At 37.9% G+C, this 26,935-nt stretch overlaps 1 protein-coding gene across 9 annotated transcripts; it reads left to right on the top strand.

Annotated features, from left to right (window-relative positions):
• The first annotated feature begins 418 nt into the window (after window positions 1–418).
• LOC126706443 (dicarboxylate transporter 2.1, chloroplastic) lies at window positions 419–25,565 on the top strand. Of its 9 annotated transcripts, none has more exons than XR_007648593.1 (6): window positions 489–1,307; window positions 2,664–2,977; window positions 5,469–5,917; window positions 6,312–6,441; window positions 8,061–8,180; window positions 20,328–20,468. XR_007648593.1 is itself a non-coding variant. In XM_050405900.1 (5 exons), the coding sequence occupies exons 1-5, from the start codon at window positions 489–491 to the stop codon at window positions 24,086–24,088; spliced, it is 1,698 nt and encodes a 565-aa protein (XP_050261857.1). In that variant the 5' UTR covers window positions 419–488; the 3' UTR covers window positions 24,089–24,303. The 9 variants fall into 9 exon arrangements, 7 of the variants coding, with proteins under 7 accessions (XP_050261857.1, XP_050261851.1, XP_050261854.1 ...); XR_007648592.1 differs by lacking the exon at window positions 20,328–20,468 and adding an exon at window positions 8,365–8,440; XM_050405900.1 differs by lacking the exons at window positions 2,664–2,977; window positions 5,469–5,917; window positions 6,312–6,441; window positions 8,061–8,180 and adding exons at window positions 18,245–18,985; window positions 23,151–23,599; window positions 23,973–24,303 and having other exon boundaries at window positions 419–566; window positions 20,328–20,641.
• Window positions 25,566–26,935: the final 1,370 nt, after the last annotated feature.

The raw sequence follows: 26,935 nt of genomic DNA, 5'->3' as shown, positions 1-26,935 counted from the left end.
GAACACTTAATCAAATTCGAGACAGTCACTTTAATACTAAATGCCCAACCACTCGTCCAACCCCACCAGGTTATAATGGACAAAAGGTGAGGACTAATATACTAACGTGTAATCATCCAAAATTCTATTCTTTCTTTTCTCTACTCGCAAAACTCTTATACTATAGGACTATGTGTCCAATACACATGATCCGTTTAAGAGCTTGGGAGAAAGTAAAGAGAAAAAGACAAAAAAGCTATTGGTTAAGAAGCAAACAGACGTCAATTTAAAGAAGTACTACTATTTTCCAGTACTACTATTTTCCACAAATTTCCCTCCTCACAAACCAAACTCCCAAAACCATTTTTTATTCTTTTCACCTTTTGGAACTTTGGAAGGTCCGTTCTCACTTCACACACTTTGATATCAACAACAAAAACAGAACAAACTCTGTACTCTCCGTCTCCATCTCCAAACTCTTTCTTCACTTCCAAAACTCTCAACAAAAAATGGAGAGTTTTGCTCTTTCTTCTCTCTCCACTTCCTTCTCTCTCCCCACTCGCTCTTCTTTCCTTCACCACCGTTTCCTCCACCACCACCCCATCTCCAAATCCTCACCGTCCATCTCCACTCCTCACTCCATCCCCACCCTCCGATCCTCCTCCTCTCTCTTCTCTCCAATCAAACCCACCCCAAACTCCTCCCTCTTCAAACCCCGTTTCCTCCCTCCAATCCACTCCTCCTCCACAAAGTCCCCAAACCACCCTTCCCCATCTCCACAAATTACACAATCAGCCAAACCAATCCCACTAATTCTCTCAATCTCAATTGGCTTAATCATCCGATTCCTCATTCCCAAGCCCCCCGAAGTGACCCCACAAGCCTGGCAGCTCCTCTCCATCTTCGTCTCCACCATCGCCGGCCTCGTCCTCAGCCCATTACCCGTCGGCGCGTGGGCTTTCTTGGGCCTCACAGTCACCGTCCTCACCAAAACTCTCTCCTTCGCCACCGCCTTCTCCGCCTTCACCAACGAAGTCATCTGGCTCATAGTCATCTCTTTCTTCTTCGCCCGCGGCTTCGTCAAGACCGGCTTAGGCAACAGGATCGCCACTTATTTCGTCAAGTGGTTGGGCCGCAGCACCTTAGGACTGTCCTACGGATTGACCATAAGCGAAGCCCTCATCGCACCGGCTATGCCCAGCACCACCGCGAGGGCCGGCGGCGTGTTTTTGCCCATAATTCAGTCGCTCTCGCTCTCTGCTGGGAGCAAACCCGGCGACCCATCTGCCAAAAAGCTCGGTTCTTATCTTGTTCAGTCTCAATTTCAGGTTTGGTTATGTTGCCCATTAGATTTCATTTGGTTTTGAGTTTTAATTATGATAATTTCGAAACATTGATATTCGGTTTTGTGTGTTTCTCATTATTAAATGAGATCGTGTATGTATGATATGAGGGTCGTTGAAGTTATAACTTTTTTTTTTTTATTATCTAGTTGATGCTCGGCTTTTTTTTTTTTTTTTTAAATTTTTTTATTGTTTATATTTTAAAATTTTGATTAAGTTTAGTGATGCTATTGGGATTTTTATATAGTTGATGTAGACCCCTTTTAATATTAAATCTGCCTTATCTATGTGTATCAAAAAAAAAAAAAAAAATCTGGTTATCTATGGTGTTAGTCCAATTGCACATTTGAGAATGTTTACCAGCTATTATTTTATTTAATTTGTCAATGAAAACTTACTAGATATAGGAGAACTTTTGGATATCCATTGGGTTATGTCGTGCAATGGCTTGTTAGATTCCGTTGTATATAGTTATTTATTTATTGATAAAGAATACCGTCATTTTTTTACCCCTTTTCCGATTTGCGTTGCGGTTGCGTGACTGCCTTTTGAGTTTCTGTTCAATGCTGTTTTTCCATTGGCCATTTCGTAGTCTAAATTGGTCAACTTTATAACAAAAGCTATGGTCTTCCGGCTTCCTCATCTCTTTCTTTAGTGTACTAGGAACATGTCTAATGGTTGATGTGTTGGACACATATCCCTCATCAATACCTGGATCATCTTTTATGATTTTGTTACTTAAAACATTTTGAAATGTCCCCTTCACATGGGTATGAAGAAATCATCTGCCCATTTGGATGTATGCTCCACATGTTTTGTTTTGGTTCAATTCATCAAGAAGAGTGGGAGTAATTAGGATAAAAAATGGTCATTTTCTGATGATCTTTTAAGACATTCAGAGTATTAAAATATATGGGTTTAAAGAGGAAAATGCAGTACTAATTGAATTTCTTGTTTTTAAGTTATTTTACAGAGCCTAGTAGAAATGATTCTAGGTAATAGTGCTTGGACAATAAAAGGAAGGTGTGTTCATTTTCATGAAAGAAAACTGCAGATAGAGTTTGCTTCTTGGGTTGATTTTAGTTCAGGGGATTGATAAAGAGTTTTTTTAGTTATTAGAGTCTTTTAATTTTTTTGATTTATCTCATGTTGATAACTACCCCCAAGTTTTGGTACTAATGCTTTGTTGTTGCTGTACCTCAGGTTGATAACTAGATATACTTTTCCATTTTTTTCCCAGGACAAATAGATGTGTTAGCTACATTAGATGGTATCTGCAATTCCTTTTTCAGCATCTATGCATATCGTACTCTAGTAACTTCATTTGTGATGTGTTGACAGTCTTCTAGTAACTCTAGTGCTCTTTTCCTAACTGCGGCAGCTCAAAACCTGCTCTGCCTCAAATTGGCTGAGGAGCTTGGGGTGATAGTTTCAAGCCCTTGGGTTAGTTGGTTCAAAGCTGCTAGTTTACCAGCAATTGCCTGTCTTTTAGCTACTCCTCTAGTCTTATACAAGTTATATCCTCCTGAAACCAAAGACACACCAGATGCCCCTGCCATGGCTGCAAAGAAATTGGAGCATATGGGTCCTGTTACAAGAAATGAGTGGGTGATGGTCGGTACAATGCTCCTTGCAGTCTCTTTGTGGGTCTTTGGGTATGTAGTATGCCTTACTTTGTGATAGTTATTATTAAATTATCATCTCATATATATATACACACACATATATCACCAAATTGTTCCTTTTTTTCCCCTGCTGATAATTAGTAGCACAAAAGTCAATTGTTTTAAAAAAACAAAAAAACAAAAAAAACTACTGGGAGAGTTGAATTCTCCATTTATTTTTTTGTATCCCTTGATTTGTTAACACTTTTTTGGCAATTGAGCAAGACTCAAAACATAAAATAATACTCTTGGGTGTCTAGAACAACTCGCTACAGCATATTCCAGAAAATAAAAAATTACCAAACTACCCCTATTTTTAGTAAAACTTTATTAAAACTGAACCAACAACTTTCTAAAGTAAAGAAACTAAATGCTTAGATTCAATAATAACTAAAGTAGCCTTTAAAAGGTGCCAAAAAGCCCCCCACATCAAAATTAGTCCATAATTCTAGGATCATTTATTCTTTAATCTTGTTTCTCCTTGAACACTTTACTTTTTGCGTCATTAAGCCTAATGTATAAGTTATCATTTTAGGACCTTATAAAACCCCAAAAAGAGGAAACAAAATTGGTGAAATAATTTCAAAAATTGTAAATGGATGATTAAAAAGTCTTCCCATGGTAAAGATTGAGCCCTATATCTTGTCCTACGTTAGTCCTCTCCTCTTGAAAAAAAATCACCAGGAATTTGTTGAATTCAAAATTGAAATTTCCTTGCCATGTAAAGGGATATTTTATATATATCAAAATCTTGAATCTCTTAACATAGAAAATCCCAAATATGTATATCCCAAATTTCTTTTCCTCATTCTTTAATAGATTGACAATATAGACCAATTACTATCTGAAATAATATAAAATTTTCCCACACTAATAAAATCAACTTGTTGGATTCATTAGAATTGTAATCAACTCACTAGCTTGATCTTTGAATTCATGAGATATGTGATAAGACTTAATGAAGTTCTACTGTTTTAATAAATTTGTGATCACTCTCCACGTTATACTCCGTGACTTCTTTATGAGTTTTTTGCCAAAGTTTTCTTCTACTTCTAATTGTTTAACTTGCAAGGATGTCTGATCTTGTTCTTCAACTTTCTTGTCTAACTTTGGCTTCTCCTCTTTCAAAAGCTACATGAAAATTTTTGTCCTTCCCCATAAAAGTCGGACCCACTGCATAAAGCCCTCACCTTTTGTCCTTAACCCCCAATTTTTATTTGGAAAGCTTGATTCCCGGACTCAAAACTGCAATCTGCACTACCTCTATAAGCATCAATAAAATTGCCAAGATTTACCCAACAATTTCTATACTTACTACATTGCAAACCATCACATCTCTATATGTTCTTCTAATAGAAATAGGCACATCACAGATTTCACTTACCTCTAATTCTAGATCTTCACCTTCCTGGCCCAACCATTTTTATATGGTGTAGAATGCTCCTCGAACTTCTTCGTAACATAATTCTCACTTCTACCACTATCCATAATTATGTTACAAACCTTCTTTCTGATAGTGCCCTGTGATTAAAACCTATTATGGTGTTGCATTGGCTCTTGCAAGCTGCACCATAAAATTTATGTGCTCAAGACCATGTTCAACAAATGCTTGGCCCTCAAAAAGCCCGATTTTCTCCAACCCTAGGTTTTGATGACTAGGGTTTTGGTTTGTCAGTGACAAACCAAAACCAATTGTCAGTAGCCTTTAAAAAGCGGTTAGGATTTCTTGCACCATTCATTGGTTATCTTCCTTGAACAGATCAAATTTGACCTTTGGAATAGGCTTTTTACCATGGTCCTCTGATGTAGGATTGTCTGTATTTCTTCTGCCAGTTGCCATTATGCCAGAGTATTCCCTCTTCTGAGACCAACCAATTAATGCAGTGGAAGTGATAAAGTCCTGAGTCCATAGGGTTTTGAAATCCACCAAAAATAAACTCTATAGATTTTATTGATTGAAAACTGAATTAATTATCTTGGTTTACAACTTGTAGGCCAATTTATAGGCTCTACAATTCTCTTTCTCTAAATAATAATCTTATTAAACTAATCCTAACCTATATGGTATGTACTAGGACTCTATTTTGACTAATATAACCCCTAAAACCCCTAAAATAAAGAGCTAAAGATCAAAATTAAACAATGTCTAAATTTACAAAAAATAATTATGTCTTCTGATAATAGAGATTGATACCTATATCTTGTTCTAGTTTACCAGTGTTGCATGAAAATATGTCCTAGATTTTATCCGTGTGTGTTTATATTTTTTCCTGGAATAGATCTTTCGTTTGAATGTAAATATATTTCTAAAAGCAATCGTTATGTTCTTTTAGTAATACCTGCAGCTCAATATATTTGATGTTCTCATCATTGTTAGCTGAAAGTTGAAAACTCATTATATCTTCAGTATGTGGTTTCTATTCCAATGTGTTTTTGTCCTATTAGGTTTTTGAATAACTATTATTTCTTTGTCCACTTGCAGTGATGCTCTTGGTATAGCAAGTGTTGTAGCTGCAATGACAGGCTTATCCATTCTCCTTTTGTTGGGAGTCCTTGATTGGGATGACTGCTTAAGTGAAAAATCCGCATGGGATACCTTGGCTTGGTTTGCTGTTCTAGTGGGTATGGCAGGCCAATTGACGAACCTTGGTATTGTGACCTGGATGTCTGATTGTGTCGCCAAATCGCTTCAATCTTTCTCTTTGAGTTGGCCAGCTGCATTTGGTGTTCTTCAGGCTTCTTACTTCCTCATCCACTACCTCTTTGCAAGTCAAACAGGTCATGTTGGAGCTTTGTACTCTGCATTCCTTGCTATGCAGTTGGCTGCTGGGGTTCCTGGCGTGTTAGCAGCTCTGGCTTTAGCATACAATACAAATCTTTTCGGTGCCATAACACATTATAGCAGTGGTCAGGCTGCTGTATACTTTGGAGGTGTGACTCTTACACATATCATGCATAACTTTCTGTTGATTCATCTTTTTGTCCTTGTTTTTAGATGACAAGTGATTTAGCTCTAATTATTCTTCTGATCTATTGTTTCTGTTTCTTATGACTTCCATTTTTTGGATGGTTTTAATTTTCAGCAGTTCATTGATACTGATGTAAAAGAATTTTTTTTTTTTTTGAATTTTAACATGGGCATTTATCATAGAAGAAATTCAAGATGTCTATATCCGTCCATTCTTCTTGATTTTAAGGACTAACAATGAAGTTACTCTTTATGGAAAGCCTTCAGAAGTTAATATTATGATTTTACCCCTTTTAAGATCTGTTGCTGCATGGTGTCTAATTTTTTGTTGTTGTTGTTGTTGTTCTTACTCAACAGCTGGTTATGTAGACCTTCCCGATGTATTCAAAGTGGGATTCATAATGGCTGTTATCAATACTATCATCTGGGGAGTAGTTGGAGCTTTTTGGTGGAAATTTTTGGGCCTCTATTGATTTTCAATTTCAATGTAAGTAAATGGCCTTCACTGTTGTACGTTTTCCTCTTTGAGGACATTGTTGAGTTCATAATTTTATCTTGGCAAATTTTCATTTTTATCTGTTATCTATAATAGCTTTAGCTCTGTTTTACCATTGCATTAGTGAAACAAAGCTCATTGAAATATGATTCTTTTTAGGGTGGAAATCAAAATTAACGATTTGTATCAATCCTGTTCTCTTCCTTGTTCAATTTTGCATGGAACCTTAGGTCATGCAGTTTTTGGTTATTGATTTTCTGTTTTGTACTCTACCATGAACAAAAGAACTTTTTTCATTTTTGCTGCGCCAAGCATGCTTTGCTTAGGGTGCGTTTGGTTGGAGGGGTGGAAAAGTGGGAGAATATAAAATGGTAGGAGGAAGGAAAAGTAGGAGGATAGAAAATTTTAATTTCTCTATTTTTTGTTTAGTTGGGACTTAGGAGTGAAAAAGAGGAGAGATAGAAACAGTTAGTTTGTATAAATTTACTAATATACCCTTTGTTAAAAAATGATGCCCAATTAAAACAAAAAAAAGTGACAAACAACCAAAAAAAAAAAAAAGCAATCACCCAAATTTATTTATTTTTTAAATCAGGTCTAGTTAAACAAAATAAAAAATAAAAAGAAGAAAGACAAAACAACTATCACGCCCAAGCCCTAGGAAAAAAATAAAATAAAATAAAAGAAGAAGAGGAAGCAACGGCCAAAAAAGGCAAAAGAAAAAAAGCATCCCCGTTCAGTTTTCTCTCTATTTTAGGGAGAAAACATTTTGGTGGAGCCGGGAAGAAAACACCCGGGCTTCACCAATTTTTTTCCCTCACCTCCCTCCAACCAAACACCCACAAAAAATGTTTTACTGAACAACTTTGTGCTTAATGTTTTTTAGTGAACAACTTTGGGATTATAATGTCTGTGTAGGGAACTATGATTTTTTTTTTTTGTTGGGTGTGGAATTTTTTAGAACCCTACTTTAATATGATAATTGAAATGAAGAATAAATATAATTGAGAAGCCTGGGAAAAAGAAAAGAAAAATCTTCTGCCCATGTATTTGCAACATTTCCAGTGAATACCATTAGATGGCATGAATGTTTAATTGGTAAATGATGTTTTGGTTAGTAGGTTCCTAAGAGCAACCGCATCCGTTTGTGTAAAATTTTTGTCTATTTTGCAAGAAAAAACATATTTTTTTTTTAATTTTACACGCCCACTTTTACAAAATATTCACATCAGTTTATCTATTCTATCATCTATTTTATGTAAATAATAATATTTTTAAAATTTTTTATTATATCAAACAAATCACTACTCACATGGCCTCACCTACCTTTTTCTTTTTTTGTTGTGAGAAGAAGATAGACGAGAGAGCAACATGACGGAGAGAGAGAAAAAAGAATAAAAAAATCATTTGCATATGAACAGATGCACGTTACTGTAGTATTTTTGTATATTTGTACATTTTTACAAGTACTGATGTGAGTGTTTTTTGAATTAAAATATGTAAAATTGAGCACCTTCTATATTTTACAAATTTTTGCAACCACTGATGTGGTTGCTCTGAATCAAATCATAATGTCAAATATGTAAAGCGCTGATTGTCTTACGCCACAGGTGTATGCAACAAACCCTTCACATGTACTTGGGATCTGCACATGTGGACCTCACATGTATATGAGAGCTGTTGCATGCCCCCGACATAACATATCACCTCGTGCTGGGCACCTATCCTAGGTAATGAATTCTGTTTGGAATTTTCTTTTTTTTTTTGATCGGAAAAAAAAAAACTTCATTGAAAATAAGAGAAAAAAAAAGAAGAAGAAAATTTTGCTTGGAATTTTATCCACTATTTCTTAATGCATTCACATAAAGAGCTAAATTCTTCTAAATAGATCATTGGAGTTCAAAATTTGTATAGATTTGCATATTGGAATTCCTATTGGAGCAGCGTTGACAAATTTTTAGCAGTTTGAAATAAACTTTGATGTACATAATTTCTGTGTCGAGCTAGATCAAATCAATACACCTTGACCCTTCCCTAAAGTCATGAATGGTAGGCAGGTATGGAACTTTGTAAATTGGCTGAGCTCTTCAAGAATCAGCCTTACTTGATTGGCATCAAAAGTATATGCTGTTGAGACGAGGGAACTATAAAACATTTAACTGAAGCAAAATTAAGTTACCCATCTAGATTAAAAATTCTAATATTGCCAAAACATAGTCAAATGGTTCACATCACAGTAAGTAAATACATTTCTTAGGGATAACAACTTATTCCTCTGCTCGCAACGGTAAAATTAATAGTACAAGCATAAGCCAAAAGCGACTATTCTGGATGGAGGGCATCCTAATTTTTCTATTCCCACATTGTTGCAATTTTTTTTTTTTTTTTTTCCCAATTACATATAAGGAAGTGGTGTCTTTTGGTTAGATTATTCCACCCCTTATTCATGAGACACCCCGAAAATCTCATGGACCGATAGCGTCCTGGATGGAACTTGAACCTTTGGGTTTACGGCACATCCTTCAAATCTATTGAGTCTAGCAGTCCACTACTTGATTGTTTCAAAAGGGACTGTTACACTTCTTTTCTCCTCATGTAGTGATTTTTGGTAAATGTTGATACTAGCAAATTCTTGGTATACTAATCCGTCAGTTCATGGACTAATTCAATTGCACAGAAGAATGGTTTTTTCTATGCACTATAATCCCTTCAAACTCGTCAGACTTGCATGAGTGGAAGGATTGTGTTCCGTGGAAAAAAAAAAATATATTCTTATTAAAACAAAAGACTACAAAATATATTACGCTTCCTCAGTTTGAGAAATTCTTGGAGGAAATAGACACAATAAACGCCCACAACACGCGCATTTAGCCCCCTATTTATCCACACAAAGGAGCTGGAGATGAGATCTTTACCTAGCAATAGTAATCTGTAAGCCTACAGTTTCATTTGCTCCTCCCATGGGAATATTTAGTTATAGCATACTATTGCATCTTCCAGTTTAATTTTATGGAAAATTCTTTTTCCCCATAACCTTTCACCCGAATTACAATGTTCCTCCTACAATTTCTGATTGGTCAATTAACCCCTAATTTGAATGAACTGCCACAATGTCCATCTTGCCATCTATATTGGAGTTATCTTGGACGAAAAAGTTAATCATATACAAAACACATGACAACTAAAATACTTGTCATTTGGTTTTAAAAAGAATGGATGTTTTTTTTTTTTTTGTTTTTTTTTTTTGTTTTTTGAGAAACCAGACCCAAATTTGGGCTGGGCTTTTATTAGGCTTTAAAAAGAAATCAGGAAATATCGTCTAAGACCAAAATGGCTACGTCCTGAGGGCAGTCTTCCAACCAAACTTGCAAATCTAAACCTGACTTAGCATGTTTGGCCAGAGAATCAGCTACTCTGTTACAAGTCCGATTAACATAGCAAAAATCAAAAGAAGAAAAAGTGGCAGCTTGAGCAAGGATGTCTCCAATAATATGGCCATACGAGGAGTGTTCTGTGGCACCAGCTGTGATGGCGTTGATAACCACTACTGCATCACCTTCGAAGGTCACCTCATGGAGTCCGATTTCAGCGGCAAATTGCATAGCTCTTCTACAGGCTAGAGCTTCAGTTGTAGCAACTGAATGGGGGAGTGGAATACGCATCGCTAAGGCACCAATGACCGCACTGTTGACGTCACGAATGATAACTCCCAAACCAGCTATGTCGTTGTGCTTGAACAGGGCTGCATCGAAATTGGCTTTGTATCTTGTCTGGGTCGGAACAGTCCACTTTGCTTGGATAGGAATTGGAATCGGAGCTGGACCAGGGTCTTCATCATGAGCTTCAAGGAAGTCACGCAGGAGTCTGCCAGCCTCAGAAAAAATCTGGATCAATGGCCGAGTCGGGCAACCAAGACGAAGTGAATTTCTTCGAGTCCAGAGCATCCAGGCTGCAATGGAAAATATTTCCACTCTATAGTCCTCTGTAACCTGCAAAAAACTTGAGAAAAGGTTAGTAAACTCCCCTGGATGGTAGGGAACTGAGAGGTGTGCCCAGCTGAGCTCCTTCCACATATTGGCTACCTCTATACAGCCCCATACTACATGCAGGATATCTTCAGAGTGGGCATGACAGATGTTGCAACAATCAGAGGAGACTATTTGGTGGCGAAACAGGTTGTCCAACGTCGGGAGGGAGTTGTTGCAAGCACGCCAAATAAAATGCTTCACTTTATTGGGGGTACGTAGCATCCAAACACCTCTCCAAAGCTGCCTCTGGGGGTGCTGATTTGAGCTACTAGGACTGCTGGCCAAAGCTTCGGTAGCCAACAGTCGATAAGCACTTCGGGTGGAGAACATACCCGAAGGAGTTTTTGACCAAATGAGATTGTCATGAGGCAATCTGGGACTAATAGGAATGCTTAAAATCTTCTTAACTTCATGGGGCAGAAACAATTGTTTGACCTCCTCATCTTTCCACCTCCCATTTACCTCATCAATGAGAAGACTTACCTTTGCATCAGGAGGAATAGAAGGCAGGGGCAAAGTCACCGACTTGCAGACTTGATCCGGGAGCCATTTGTCTTCCTTAATACACACCGACTTACCATCACCAATCCGCCACACCACACCCTTCCGTACCACATTCCAGGCACTTAATATACTCTTCCATGCATAAGACCCACTTGTCGAGTTTGAAGCTTCAAGAATGGAACAATTTGGAAAAAACCGGGCTTTAAAGACCCTATGGCACAATGAATCCAGATTTTTCAACATTCGCCATACTTGCTTGGCAAGTAAGGCCTCATTAAACTTCTCAATCTCCTTGAAACCCAACCCTCCAAAATCCTTACCTTGGCATAGTCGTTCCCACTTAACCTAATGCACTTTTTTACTATCACCACTATAACCCCACCAAAACTTTCGGATCATAATCTCAATCTCCTTTATCAAACCTTTAGGCAACTTGAAACAACTCATAGAATAAGTTGGAATAGCTTGGATCACCGACTTAATAAGCACCTCCCTACCTGCATGTGAAAGAAATTTCTCCTTCCATCCCTGAATCTTTTTCCAGATTCGTTCCTTGATGTAAGCAAACCCCTGTTTCTTAGCTCTTCCCACAAATGCTGGCAACCCCAAATATTTTTCATACTGCCTAATAGCTGGAACTCCCAGAAGCTGTTGGATTTTGGTTTGAAGATCATGTTGAGTGTTGGAACTAAAGAAAATGTTTGTCTTATCTTTATTTATTTTTTGACCCGATCCCCTTTCATAGACAGATAAGATATCAAGGATAACCTGGCATTCTGATTCCTTTGCCCGACAAAAGAGTACACTGTCGTCTGCAAAGAACAAATGAGAGACACGGGGCCCATTCCTACATATTGAGACCCCCCTGAGAGACTCATCAGCCTCGGCTTTGTGGAGTAAGCTTTGCAGCCCCATGGCACAAACCAGGAATAAATAAGGGGAGAGTGGATCACCTTGCCGTAACCCCCTACTTGGTTTGATAACACTGCCTGGAACCCCATTAAGCAAAACTGAGTATGAAACAGACTTGATACAAGACATAATGGTAGCAACAAATCTCCCGGAGAACCCTAAATGCAACATCGCCCTCTCCAAGAAACCCCACTCTACTCTATCATAAGCTTTGCTCATGTCAAACTTTAGAGCCATGTACCCCGACTTCCCTTGGGTTCGACGCTTTAAATAGTGGAGAGTCTCAAAAGCTACCAGGACATTATTAGTGATAAGCCTCCCCGAAAGAAAAACACTCTGAGAATCAGACACTACATAGGGCAAAATCAATTTCAGACGATTAACCAACACCTTTGCAATGAGCTTGTAGACCACATTACAAAGGCTAATCGGTCTAAAATCTGAGACTTTCTTAGGATCTTTAATTTTAGGGATAAGAGTAATGAAAGTGGAGTTTAATGAATCTAGAACAAAACTTGAGTTTAAAGCATTCAGGACTACCTCGGTGACATCTTTACCAACAATATGCCAAAAAGATTTATAAAAAATAGGAGACATACCATTCGGGCCAGGGGCTGTAAGCGGAGCCATTTGGTGAAGTGCTCTCTATACTTCTTCAGCAACGAAAGGTCTATCCAAGCTAGAATTCATCTCAGCTGTGACAGTGGGTGTTAATCCACACAAAATATCATCAAAACCAACCGGATTCGAAGTAGTGAACATGGCCTCAAAATAATTACTTGCCAAATGCCCCATTTGTTCCTCATCTTCAAGCCAATGACCAAGATCATCCTCTAAACCCAAAATGTAATTACGTTTATTACGTTGGTTTGCCCTACAGTGAAAATACCTAGTATTTTGGTCCCCCTCCTTGAGCCACTCAATATGGGATCGTTGTTTCCACATAGTTTCCTCCTTCACCTTAAGCATTTGAATATCATCACGAAGCTTCTCAATCATGGTCGGATTTGTACTGTATAAACCCGCTTCCTCTGCAGAACTCAACTCCTTCATTTTCTTTGCCAAAGTAGTCCTTATATGCTCAAAGGTGACTCGATTCCAAGTCTGAAGGTTGTCTTGGCAGCTAGTAATCTTCCTCAACAGTTTTCTAACCGGATTAGAGTCCTCCAAACCAGCCCATGAATCTTTAATCACTTCCTCACATGTCTTGTCTTTTACCCACATCGCTTCAAAACGAAACGGCCTCCCTTTCCTGTAAAATCTTTTTTGTTCGGCATCGGAGATGAGGAGGATAGGTCTATGATCCGAGTGGAAACACTCCAAATGGTGGATGCGTGATGTTGGGAACCTTAAAAACCAATCAACTGTTGCTACCCCACGGTCAAGCCTAATCCAAACATTGTGATCCCCCGGTCTTCTATTACACCAAGTGAATGGAAAGCCATTGAACCCAAGGTCTTTAAACCCACAAAAATCCAAAGCATCCCGAAATCCTTGCATCTGCCTTTCTGGTCTAACCAACCACCCTTGCTTCTCTTCAAGTATGAGAATCTCATTGAAATCCCCTACACAAATCCAAGGTAAATTTTGTCTTTGGCTTAAATCTCTAAGTAGATTCCAAGAATTTTCCCAGCTAGCAGTGTCAGGGTCTTCGTAGAAACCAGTGAACCGCCAGGCGTCATTCATTCCTTGATCCACCACCCCATCAATGTGATTATCAGAAGAAGTAAGAACATCCAGCATAAAATCATCTTTCCACAAAAGAGCTAGCCCCCCGCCCCTATTATGGCGAGGAACAACAAAGAAATTAGGGTACTGCAGTTTACGGCTAAGTCTCTCAATAACCTCCTTTTCAACTTTGGTCTCCATTAGGAAGACCATTTTGGGATCTTTTTTGCCAACCAAGTCAGCAAGTTCGCCTTCTATCTGTGGGTTCCCAAGCCCACGACAATTCCAGCTAAGGCAACTCATTGTAATTGGTGGTGCTGGATACCAGCCACCACCTGAGAATTTTCCTTCTTTCCACCACCCAACGCATCAACTCTTTTCTTCTTCTTCAGCATGTTCAGAAGGCTCCAAATCTGGGCGCCTATTTTCTTGGATCTCCATTGCACTACCATTGTCTGATTCCCCCACCTTACGCAACAGTCTCACCCATTTTTTTTTTTGCGTTATTCAGAGGCTGTGTAACTGCTTGATTGGTTATGTCCGATAAAGGAGCCTGCATTGCAGTAAAGGAAAACATGCCATGCTGCCCTTGGGAAAAGGCAGTACCTACTTCATTAATTTTATTGGAATTTTGCATGGGCATGTGGGAAGGCTGCGGGTCCCTCAACTTTTCTATTCCTTTATTCAAGTGTTCACTGCTCACATTATGGCCATTATGAAAATCACTCAGAGACTTAGCATGGTTAGAAAAAACAACACCTGTAGGTTCGGCCTCCATGGATATCACCTTAGTCACGTCCCTATCCATTCCATCATACTTCCCATAACTAGAAACACTCCCCTCTCGGTTGGACGAACTCGTGTGCGTTGGCTGGTTTTTTCCCATAGCCGGCCCCTTCTTCCAACTCTTAGCACCCCGTGAGGTTCCAGATACCACCACAATTGTTTTCTAAGATTGTCTCAATGGGTTGGCGCGAAGCCACTCCCCATACTATTGTTCATCCTTTTTCAAACTTCCCTTTCCCCTAAGCCACACTTCGCAATCTCTTTCGCTGTGAGTAAGCCGTCCATACCAATAGCAAAAGTTAGGAAGCCGTTCAAATTTAAGCAGTGCCCAGCCAACATGTTCACCCTCAGACCACAATTTGCAGCACCGTGGAAGGGCCTTGGTGATGTCCATCTTAACCCGGATTCGCAGTAACTCGCCGCCTTCCCCATCATCTTCCGGGTCTGCTGCCTGAACTAGAGTCCCTATGTTGTTGCCCACTACTTCCCCTGTTGCCTGAGTAAGACACTTGTCTGGGACATTGTGGAGTTGCACCTAGAAGGTCACTGAATCAAAGTTTAAAGGAGGGGCAGATTCTGCATCCACTGCACGTCGTAGAACAACAATGCTCTTGTCGTAGGACCACGGTTTGAACTCCAGGACTCTTTCTAAATCCATTGCATCATCAAATTCGAACAACAGAATGTTGCCCCCGATATCCCTGATTTTCATCTCCCCAATCGGTTTCCACAGTGGTTTAAAGGTCCGACCAACTGCTTCTGCATTGACCACTCTTTTCGTAAAAAATTTTGCCACCAAACGAACAATAGTGACATCTTTCTTCCTGGGTACATCAGCACCCTGCTCCTCTTCTTCTGTCAGTGAAAACCGAGCCCAAAGGTCTTCTATATTCGCCATCTCACTATCAGGGAAAAAAAACAACACCACACCGTACCAGTAAAACCAGAGAACAGAACCAGCCGTCCTACCAGACTCACGGCCTGAAGGGAACAGAGCAACCTCCATAGTAGGAGGGACAGAATTCTACACACGGCACCGAGCAACTTTGCTTGAGAAACCCTAGCAGAGCAGCCCTGACGGTGTGAGAGAAACTATGTGTGAAGTAATAATTATTCAAAAAAAAAAAAAAAAGAATGGATGTTATGCGTGTGTATATGTGATAAAAGGAAGCAAACATATCCTAAGATGACATGTGAGTATGTAGATATGTGCAAAATGCATTTTTATGTCATTTTTTCTAGAAAGCAAGATAAAAAAGACATGGCCAAGGACTTGCTCACGTGACATTGACAAGGAAGGTAAATTGCAAAAGGAATAAGTAAAACTCACTTCACTCCACAGCATAGCCTAAGTGCCTAACAAATGCAATCTTGCAATTCTTTTTGGCAAAGTATTTTATCTCATGCAAACGGACATAGAAAAAACAAGAACACAAATGTTAAATTCCTATAAAGTTGATAACAAGATCTTTTAATAATTTTACTATTTCCAAATGAAAAATAATTTTATTTTGGCACAAAAAGAGATTGAAAAGGGATATTTCATTTTTGTGACCTCAAGGGCATTTGTGCAATTTTTGAAATTTAGGGGTCATTTTATGATTTCATGAAAATTTTGGGGTAAAAAAATGTTATTTAAAAAGTTTGGGGGTCAAACATGCAAATTTATTAAAATTTGAGGGATCAAAGTTTAATTTTTTGAAAAAATTAGGGGTCGAAGTGTAAACTGTGAAAAGATTTAAAGTTAAAAATGTAATTTTGTGAAAGTTTGAAGTTGAAAATATAATTTTGAAAAGTTCAATGGCATTTTTGTGGTTTCAGCTAGGCTGATGGTTGATGGGTTTTTTTTTTAAAAAAAAAAAAAAATGGGAAGCGGCCTGATTGGTTTTATTTGTTGGGTTTGGGTTGATTTTGAAGTGGGCCGAAGGTTTAGTTTAAGAGGATTAGAGGATTTGAGAGTTGGGTTTGAATTATGGATTGGGTTTGGTTTGGGTTTTGAATTACAATAAATCCCTCTTCTCCGCTCTGTTCTCTCAATTCTACTAGCCGTTGGTTAGTTTTAGTGTTTGGGTTTTGAATTATAGATCCTTCGCTCTCAGACTCAAAGACTCACTCTCTGTTTTGTTCTCTCCGAACTCTCAATCGAGGGACTGAATTAAATCCAACGCAATCCCAGAGATAGAAACACAATGATGGAGAAGAGAATGAGTGAGTCTTTGTGTTTCTATCTCTGAAACTCACAGAGAAGAGAATCATTTGATTTTACAATGATGGAGACTTGTTCCGACTCTCATTCATCTCCTAAGAGATTACTTTTTGATGTTGGGTCATTCGATTTGAATTTACTCCTTAAAGATTTCATGCCAGAGAGGGGAAAAGATGCAATGGACTTGCCCAGTCAAAGGGTTTTGATGAAACTCATTCTATTTCAGTGCCTCGTCACTCCTTTGCCACTGCCACTGCCACTGGTCACAGAGAACGATGACACTCCTTTGGAAGAGAAGAAGCTCCAATATCGTTTCAGACTCACCTGGGGCGCCCACCACAAAAGATCGAATCTTGGTTCTTCTAAACCTCATTCCAATTCCCAATTTCCAGAATTGAACATCAAAAGGGAGAGGTTTTCTCAATCCACTGCCACTGCAGGTCCGGAATTGAAAGCTTCTCTACTACAAGAAGAACCAGAACCAGAGGCTTCTGCTGCACTCAAGATAGTCCCGCGGCTCAAAATCATTCCACTAAAGAAACCCCATCATTTGGGAAGCTCTTCTGCTACACCCATTGCCATTCCTAACTACTCTGCAACAGTACTATCTAAAAAAAAAATCTCCCATACCCAAACCTAAGAGGCAGAGGATCAACCCCACACCCACATCTAGAGTCATTCAGCAAGCGGGTCCTGACTCACCACACGTCTTGTCCAACCAAGTCAAACACAAAATCAATAAACTCAAAGGTCAGGATTTGAAGCTTGTTATATAGAAGCAGTTGTCCCTAGCCGGCATGGACTCTTCCACTGCTCGGCTTTCCATTCCAAAGGGTCAGATGAGGGCTGACTTTCTCACACAGGAGGACCAAGAGCAAAGAGAACCAAATAGCACCAGTTGCAAAGGAATGCAAGTCCCCTTGATCGAGCCCAGCCTTGCAGATTCACCATCATATTGAAGAAGTGGAAGTTGGATAGCGGCATCTCCTACATCTTTGGCTCTGGGTGGCAAACAGTGGCGAAGAAGAATTGACTCAAGGCAGACGATATCATACAGCCTTGGTCCTTCAGAGTCAACCAAAGACCCTGCTTGGCCCTTGTTAAGCTTTAGATTTTTTAGTTACAATTTTTTTTCATCTCATTTTTCCACTTATCAGGTACTTGACTTGGTACAGTTTTATTTTATTTTATTTATTTTTTATTCTACCTTCAAACTTTTTGTATCACCTTGATGCCCAACCACGCAACTAACCCCACTAGGTTACAATGGACAAAAGTTGAGGACTAATAAACAACGTGCAAAACTCTTCCACTATTTAGTTAAGAGCTTGGGAGAAAGTAAAGAGAAAAAGACAAAAAAGCTTTTGGTTAACAAGCAAACAGACGTCAACAAAAAGAAGTACTATTTTCCACAATTTTCCCTCCTCACAAACCAAACTCCCAAAACCATTTTTTTTTCTTTTCACCTTTTGGAACTTTGGAAGGTCCGTTCTCACTTCACACACTTTGATATCAACAACAAAAACAGAACAAACTCAATAATCCAATCTCTGTACTCTCCATCTCCATCTCCAAACTCTTTCTTCACTTCCAAAACTCTCAACAAAAAATGGAGAGTTTTGCTCTTTCTTCTCTCTCCACTTCCTTCTCTCTCCCCACTCGCTCTTCTTTCCTTCACCACCGTTTCCACCACCACCACCCCATCTCCAAATCCTCACCGTCCATCTCCACTCCTCACTCCATCCCCACCCTCCGATCCTCCTCTCTCTTCTCTCCAATCAAGCCCACCCCAAACTCCTCCCTCTTCAAACCCCGTTTCCTCCCTCCAATCCACTCCTCCTCCTCCTCCACAAAGTCCCCAAACCACCCTCCCCCATCTCCACAAATTACACAATCAGCCAAACCAATCCCACTAATTCTCTCAATCTCAATTGGCTTAATCGTCCGATTCCTCATTCCCAAGCCCCCCGAAGTGACCCCACAAGCCTGGCAACTCCTCTCAATCTTCGTCTCCACCATCGCCGGCCTCGTCCTCAGCCCATTACCCGTCGGCGCGTGGGCTTTCTTGGGCCTCACAGTCACCGTCCTCACCAAAACTCTCTCCTTCGCCACCGCCTTCTCCGCCTTCACCAACGAAGTCATCTGGCTCATAGTCATCTCATTTTTCTTCGCCCGCGGCTTCGTCAAGACCGGGTTAGGCAACAGGATCGCCACTTATTTCGTCAAGTGGCTGGGCCGCAGCACCTTAGGACTGTCCTACGGATTGACCATAAGCGAAGCCCTCATCGCACCGGCTATGCCCAGCACCACCGCGAGGGCCGGCGGCGTGTTTTTGCCCATAATTCAGTCGCTCTCGCTCTCTGCCGGGAGCAAACCCGGCGACCCATCTGCCAAAAAGCTCGGTTCTTATCTTGTTCAGTCTCAGTTTCAGGTTTGGTTATGTTGCACATTAGATTTCATTTGGTTTTGAGTTTTAATTATGATAATTTCGAAACATTGATATTCCGTTTTGTGTGTTTCTCATTATTAAATGAGATCGTGTATGTATGGATATGAGGGTCATTGAAGTTATAACTTTTTTTTTATTATCTAGTTGATGCTCTGCTTTTTTTTTTTTTTTTTTTTTTTTTTAAATTTTTTTTTTATTGTTTATATTTTAAAATTTTGATTAAGTTTAGTGATGCTATTGGGATTTTTATATAGTTGATGTAGACCCTTTATTTATTATTAAATCTGCTTATCTAATATCTATGGTGTTACCCCAATTGCGCATCTGTGAATGTTTACTGGCTATTATTTTATTTGATTTGTCAATGAAAACTTACTAGATATAGGAGAACTTTTGGATATCCATTGGGTTATGTCGTGCAATGGCTTGTTAGATTCCGTTGTATATAGTTATTTATTTATTGATAAAGAATACCGTCATTTTTTACTCCTTTTCTGATTTGCGTTGCGGTTGCGTGACTGCCTTTTGAGTTTCTGTTCAATGCAGTTTTTCCATTGGCCATTTCGTAGTCTAAATTGGTCAACTTTATAACAAAAGCTATGGTCTTCTGGCTTCCTCATCTCTTTCTTTAGTGTACTAGGAACATGTCTAATGGTTGTTGTGCTGGACACATATCCCTCATCAATACCTGGATCATCTGTTATGATTTTGTTACTTAACGCATTTTGAAGTGTTTCCTTCACATGGGTATGAAAGAAATTATCCACCTTTTTGGATCTATGCTCCACGTATTTGTTTTGGTTCAATTGAGCTAGAAAAGTGTGAGTAATTAGGCTAAAAAATGGTCATTTTCTAATGATCTTTTAAGACATTCAGGGTATTATAATATATGGGTTTAAAAAGGAAAATGCAGTGCTAATTGAATTGCTTGTTTTGAATTTATTTTACAGAGCCTAGTAGAAATGATTCTAGGTAATAGCGCTTGGACAATAAAAGGAAGGTGTGTCATTTTCTTGAAAGAAAACTGCAGATAGGGTTGATTTTAGTTCAGGGGATTGATAATGAGTTTTGTTTCTTTATTAGAGACTCTTAATTTTTTTGATTTATCTCATGTTGATAACTAGATATACTTTTCCATTTTTTCCCAGGACAAATAGATGTGTTAGCTACATTAGATGGTATCTACAATTCCTTTTTCAGCATCTATGCATATTGTACTCTGTCCTTGTTTATGACTATGTTATTCCATGATCGATGTTGTTAATTTTGTCATCATGTGATACCTAGGCAACTGATGCATTGCTCATTTGTAATGTTTTGACAGTCTGCTGCTAGCTCTAGTGCTCTTTTCCTGACTGCTGCAGCTCAAAACCTGCTCTGCCTCAAATTGGCTGAGGAACTTGGGGTGATAGTTTCAAGCCCTTGGGTTACTTGGTTCAAAGCTGCTAGTTTACCAGCAATTGCCTGTCTTTTAGCTACTCCTCTAGTCTTATACAAGTTATATCCTCCTGAAACCAAAGACACACCAGATGCACCTGCCATGGCTGCAAAGAAATTGGAGCATATGGGTCCTGTTACAAGAAATGAGTGGGTGATGGTCGGTACAATGCTCTTTGCAGTCTCTTTGTGGGTCTTTGGGTATGTAGTATGCCTTACTTTGTGATGGTTATTATTAAATTACCATCTCATATATACACACACACACACACACATATATCACCAAACTGTTCCTTTTTTTTTCCCTGCTGATAATTAGTAGCAAAAGTCAATTTAAAAAAAAAAATAAAAAAACTACAGGGAGAGTTGAATTCTTTATTTTTATTTTTTTGCATCCCTTGATTTGTTAACAGCTTTTTGGCAATTGAACAAGACTCAAAACATAAAATAATACTCTTGGGTGTCTAGAACAACTCACTCCAGCATATTCCAGAAAATATGAAAATTACCAAACTACCCCTATTTTTAGTAAAACTTTGTTAAAACTGAACCAACAACTTTCTAAAGTAAAGAAACTAAATACTTAGATTCAATAATAACTAAAGTAGCCTTTAAAAAGTGCCGAAAAGCCCCCCACATCAAAACTAGACCATAATTCTAGAATCATTTAGTATTTAATCTTGTTTCTCCTTGAACGCTTTACTTTTTGCATCATTAAGCCTAATGTATAAGTTATCATTTTAGGGCCTTATAAAACCCCAAAAAGAGGAAACAAAATTGGTAAAATAATTTCAAATAAAAAGTCTTCCCATGGTAAAGATTGAGCCCTATATCTTGTCCTATGTTAGTCCTCTCCACTTGAAAAAAAAAAAAATCACCAGGGATTTGTTGAATTCAAAATTGAAATTTCCTTGCCATGTAAAGGGATATTTTAAATATATCAAAATCTTGAATCTCTTAACATAGAAAATCCCAAATATGTATAACCCAAATTTTTTTCGTCATTCTTTAATAGATTGACAATATAGACCAAATTACTATCTGAAATAATATAAAAAGTTTCCCACACTAATAAAATCAACTTGTTGGATTCATTAGAATTGTAATCAACTTACGAGCTTGATCTTTGAATTAATAAGATATCAACTTACGAGCTTGATCTTTGAATTCATAAGATTTGTGATAAGACTTAACGAAGTTCTACTGTTTTAATAAATTTGTGATCACTCTCCACATTAAACTCCGTGACTTCTTTATGATTTTTTTGCCAAAGTTTTTCTTCTACTTCTAATTGTTTAACTTGCAAGGATGTCTGATCTTGTTCTTCAACTTTCTTGTCTAACTTTGGCTTCTCCTCTTTCAAAAGCTACATGAAAATTTTTGTCCTTCCCCATAAAAGTCTGACCCACTGCATAAAGCCCTCACCTTTTGTCCTTACCCCCCCAATTTCTATTTGGAAAGCTTGATTCCCAGACTCAAAACTGCAATCTGCATTACCTCTATAAGCATCAATCAAATTGCCAAGATTTACCCAACAATTTCTATGCTTACTACATTGCAAACCATCACATCTCTATATGTTCTTCTAATAGAAATAGGCACATCACAGATTTCACTTACCTCTAATTCTAGATCTTCACCTTTCCTGGCCCAACCATTTTTATATGGTGTAGAATGCTCCTCGAACTTCTTCTTAACAAAATTCTCACTACTACTACTATCCATAATTATGTTATAAACCTTCTTTCTGATAGTGCCCTGTGATTAAAACTTATTATGGTGTTGCATTGGCTCTTGCAAGCTGCACCATAAAATTTATATGCTCAAGACCATGTTCAACAAATGCTTGGCCCTCAAAAAGCCCGATTTTCTCCAACCCTAGGTTTTGATGACTAGGGTTTTGGTTTGTCAGTGACAAACCAAAACCAATTATCAGTAACCTTTAAAAAGCGGTTAGGATTTCTTGCACCATTCATTGGTTATCTTCCTTGAACAGATCAAATTTGACCTTTGGAATAGGCTTTTTACAATGGTCCTCTGGTATAGGATTGTCTGGATTTCTTCTGCCAGTTGCCATTGCCAGAGTATTCCCTCTTCTGAGACCAACCAATTAATGCAGCGGAAGTGATAAAGTCCCGAGTCCACAGGGTTTTGAAATCCACCAAAAAATAAACTCTATAGATTTTATTGATTGAAAACTGAATTAATTATCTTGGTTTACAACTTGTAGGCCAATTTATAGACTCTACAATTCTTTTTCTCTAAATAATAATCTTATTAAACTAATCCTAACCTATATGGTATGTACTAGGACTCTATTTTGACTAATATAACCCCTAAAATAAAGAGCTAAAAATCAAAATTAAACAATGTCTAAATTTACAAAAAATAATTATAACTCTTCCGATAATAGAGATTGATCCCTATGTCTTGTTCTAGTTCACCAGTGTTGCATGAAAATATGTCCTAGATTTTATCCTTGTGTGTTTATATTTTTTCTGGAATAGAGCTTTCATTTGAATGTAAATATATTTTTAAAAGCAATCGTTATGTTCTTTTAGTAATACCTGCAGCTCAATATATTTGATGTTCTCATCATTGTTAGCTGAAAGTTGCAAACTCATTATATCTTCAGTATGTGGTTTCTATTCCAATGTGTTTTTGACCTATTAGGTATTTGAATAACTAATATTTCTTTGTCCATTTGCAGTGATGCTCTTGGTATAGCAAGTGCTGTAACTGCAATGACAGGCTTATCCATTCTCCTTTTGTTGGGAGTCCTTGATTGGGATGACTGCTTAAGTGAAAAATCTGCATGGGATACCTTGGCTTGGTTTGCTGTTCTAGTGGGTATGGCAGGCCAATTGACGAACCTTGGTATTGTGACCTGGATGTCTGATTGTGTCGCCAAATCGCTTCAATCTTTCTCTTTGAGTTGGCCAGCTGCATTTGGTGTTCTTCAGGCTTCTTACTTCCTCATCCACTACCTCTTTGCAAGTCAAACAGGTCATGTTGGAGCTTTGTACTCTGCATTCCTTGCTATGCAGTTGGCTGCTGGGGTTCCTGGCGTGTTAGCAGCTCTGGCTTTAGCATACAATACAAATCTTTTCGGTGCCATAACACATTATAGCAGTGGTCAGGCTGCTGTATACTTTGGAGGTGTGACTCTTACACATATCATGCATAACTTTCTGTTGATTCATGTTTTTGTCCTTGTTTTTAGATGACAAGGGATTTAGCTCATCTATTGTTTCTGTTTCTTATGACTTCCATTTTTTGGACGGTTTTAATTTTCGGCAGTTCATTGATGGTGATGAAAAGAAAATATTTTGTTTTGAATTTTAACATGGGCATATATCATAGAAGAAATTCAAGATGTCTATATCTGTCCGTTCTTCTTGATTTTAAGGACTAACAATGAAATATCTCTTTATGGAAAGCCTTCAGAAGTTAGTGTTATGATTTTACCCCTTTTAAGATCTGTTGCTGCATGGTTTCTAATTTTATTTTATTTATTGTTCTTACTCAACAGCTGGTTATGTAGACCTTCCCGATGTATTCAAAGTGGGATTCATAATGGCTGTTATCAATACTATCATCTGGGGAGTAATTGGAGCTTTTTGGTGGAAATTTTTGGGCCTCTATTGATTTTTAATTTCAATGTAAGTAAATGGCCTTCCCTGTTGTACGTTTTCCTCCTAGAGGACATTGTTGAGCTCATAATTTTATCTCAGAGAAAATTTTCATTTTTAGCTGTTATCTTTAATAGCTTTAGCTCTGTTTTACCATTGCATTAGTGAAACAAAGCTCATTGAAATATGATTCTTTTTAGAGTGGAAATCAAAATTAACGATTTGTATCAATCCTGTTCTCTTGTTCAATTTTGCATGGAACCTTAGGTCATGCAGTTTTTGGTTATTCATTTTCTGTTTTGTACTCCATGTACAAAAGAATTCTTTTTATTTTTGCTGCTCCAAGCATGCTTCAATTAGGGTGTGTTTGGTTGGAGGGGTGGAAAAGTGAGAGGATAAAAAATGGTAGGAGGATGGAAAAGTGGGAGGATAGAAAAATTTTTAATTTCTCTAATTTTTGTTTGGTTGGGAATGAAAAAGTAGAGGGATGGAAAAAGTGAGTTTGTATAAATTTACTCATATACCCTTTGTTAAAAAATGATGCCCAATTAAAACAAAAAAAGTGAAAAAAGAAAAAGAAAAAACCAATCACCCAAATTTATTATAAAAAAAAAAAAATCACGTCTAGTTAAATAAAAATAAAAATAAAGAAGAAAAACAAAACAACTATCGTGCCTAGCCCCTAGGGGAAAAAAAGAAGAAGAAGTGAAGGCAACTTCTAGGAATGCAAAAAAAAAAAGGAGGACGAAGCCCATGTGCAAGTGCAAGTGTGCCACTTGCACATGGGCATTTTTGTCCCAATTTTGGAAAGAACATTTTGGTGGGTTTGGGGAGAAAATATTTGGGCTCTATCAATTTTTTTCCTTCACCTCTCTCCAACCAAACACCCACCAAAAATCACTAGCACATGGGCATTTTTGTTAATCTAGGAAAAATGCAAGTTTTCTCCCAATTTTGGAAAGAACATTTTGGTGGGCCTGGGGAGAAAATATTTGGGCTCTATCAATTTTTTTCCTTCACCTCTCTCCAACTAAACACCCACCAAAAATGTTTTACTGAATAACTTTGTGCTTAATGTTTTTTAGTGAACAACTTTGGGAGTATAATGTCTGTGTAGTGAACTATGATTTTTTTTTTTTTTTTTTTTTTGTTGGGTGTGGAATTTTTTAGAACATTACTTTAATATGATAATTGAAATGAAGAATAAATATAATTGAGAAGCCTGGGAAAAAAAAAAAAAAAAAATCTTCTGCCCATGTATTTGCAAGTTGCAACATTTCCAGTGAATAACATTAGATGGCATGAATGTTTAATTGGTAAATGATGTTTTTGATATTTAAACATTTTGACCTAGTAGGTTCCCAACCTGATCAATCATAATGTAAAATATGTAAAGAGCTGATTATCTTATGCCACAGGTGTATGCAACAAACGCTTCACATGTACTTGGGATCTGCACATGTGGACCTCACATGTATATGAGAGATGTTGCATGCACCCATTGACATAAGATATCCCCTCATGCTGGGCACCTATCCTAGGTAATGAATTCTGATTGGAATTTTTATTTTTTATTTTTATTGATCGATAAATAAAAACTTGATTGAAAATAAGATAAAAAAAAAACAAGAAAATTCTGCTTGGAATTTTATCCACTATTTCTTAATGCATTCACATAAAGAGCTAAATTCTTCTAAATAGATCATTGGCGTTCAAAATTTGTATAAATTTGCATATTGTGGAATTCCTATTGGAGCAGCGTTGACAAATTATTAGCAATTTGAAATAAACTTTGATGTATATAATTTCTGTGTCGAGCTAGATCAAATCAATACACCTTGACCCTTCCCTAAAGTTTTGAATGGTAGGCAGGTATGGAACTTTGTAAATTGGCTGAGCTCTTCAAGAATCAGCCTTACTTGATTGGCATCAAAAGTATATCCTGTTGAGACGAGGGAACTATAAAACATTTAATTGAAGCAAAATTAAGTTACCCATCTAGATTAAAAATTCTAATATTGCCAAAACATAGTCAAATGGTTCACATCACAGTTAGTAAATACAGTTCTTAGGGATAACAACTTGCTTCCTTTGCTCACGATGGTAAAATTAATGGTACAAGCAAAAGCCAAAAGCTACTATCCCGGATGGAGGGCATCCTAATTTTTCTATTCCCACTTTGTTGCAGTTATTTTTTTCCCAATTACATATAAGGAAGTGGTGTCTTTTGGTTTGATTATTCCATCCCCTATTCATGATACACCTTGAAAACTTCATGGACCAATAGTGTGCTGGATGGAACTAAAGCCTTTGGGTTTACGGCACGTCTTTCAAATCTATTGAGTCCAGTAGTCCACCACCCGATTGTTTCAAAAGGGACTGTTACACTTCTTTTCTCCTCATGTTGTGATTTTGGGTAAATGTTGCTGCTAGCAAATTGTTGGTATACTAATCTGTCAGTTCATGGACTAATTCAATTGTATGGGCAAAGTATTCTTGGAAGAGTTGCACAGAAGAATGGTTTTTTCTATGCACTATAATCCCTTCAAACTCGTCAGACTTGCATGAGTGGAAGGGCTGTGTTCCGTGGAAAAAAAAAATTATATTCTTATTAAAACAAAAGACTACAAAATATATTACCCTTCCTCAGTTTGAGAAATTCTTGGAGAAAATAGACACAATAAACGCCCACAACACGCGCATTTAGCCCCCTATTTATCCACACGAAGCTGGTGGAGATGAGATCTTTACTTAGCAACAGTAATCTGAAAGCCTCCAGTTTAATAATTTTCTCCTCCCATGAGAATATTTAGTTATAGCATACTATTGCATCTTCCAGATTAATTTTATGGTAAATTCTTTT

This window comes from Quercus robur, chromosome 11 (assembly GCF_932294415.1).
Source record: "Quercus robur chromosome 11, dhQueRobu3.1, whole genome shotgun sequence".
NCBI classification, from domain to species: Eukaryota; Viridiplantae; Streptophyta; class Magnoliopsida; order Fagales; family Fagaceae; genus Quercus; species Quercus robur.
This window is presented reverse-complemented; position numbering and strand designations above follow the sequence as displayed.

Excerpts from the sequence above, each read along its gene's own strand:
- LOC126706443 (XM_050405894.1), top strand. The coding sequence starts at position 489 with ATGGAGAGTTTTGCTCTTTCTTCTCTCTCCACTTCCTTCTCTCTCCCC. Across the intron at positions 18,986-20,327 it reads TTGTTCAGTCTCAGTTTCAG|TCTGCTGCTAGCTCTAGTGC; the intron begins GTTTGGTTATGT and ends ATGTTTTGACAG. Across the intron at positions 23,600-23,972 it reads GGCTGCTGTATACTTTGGAG|CTGGTTATGTAGACCTTCCC; the intron begins GTGTGACTCTTA and ends CTTACTCAACAG.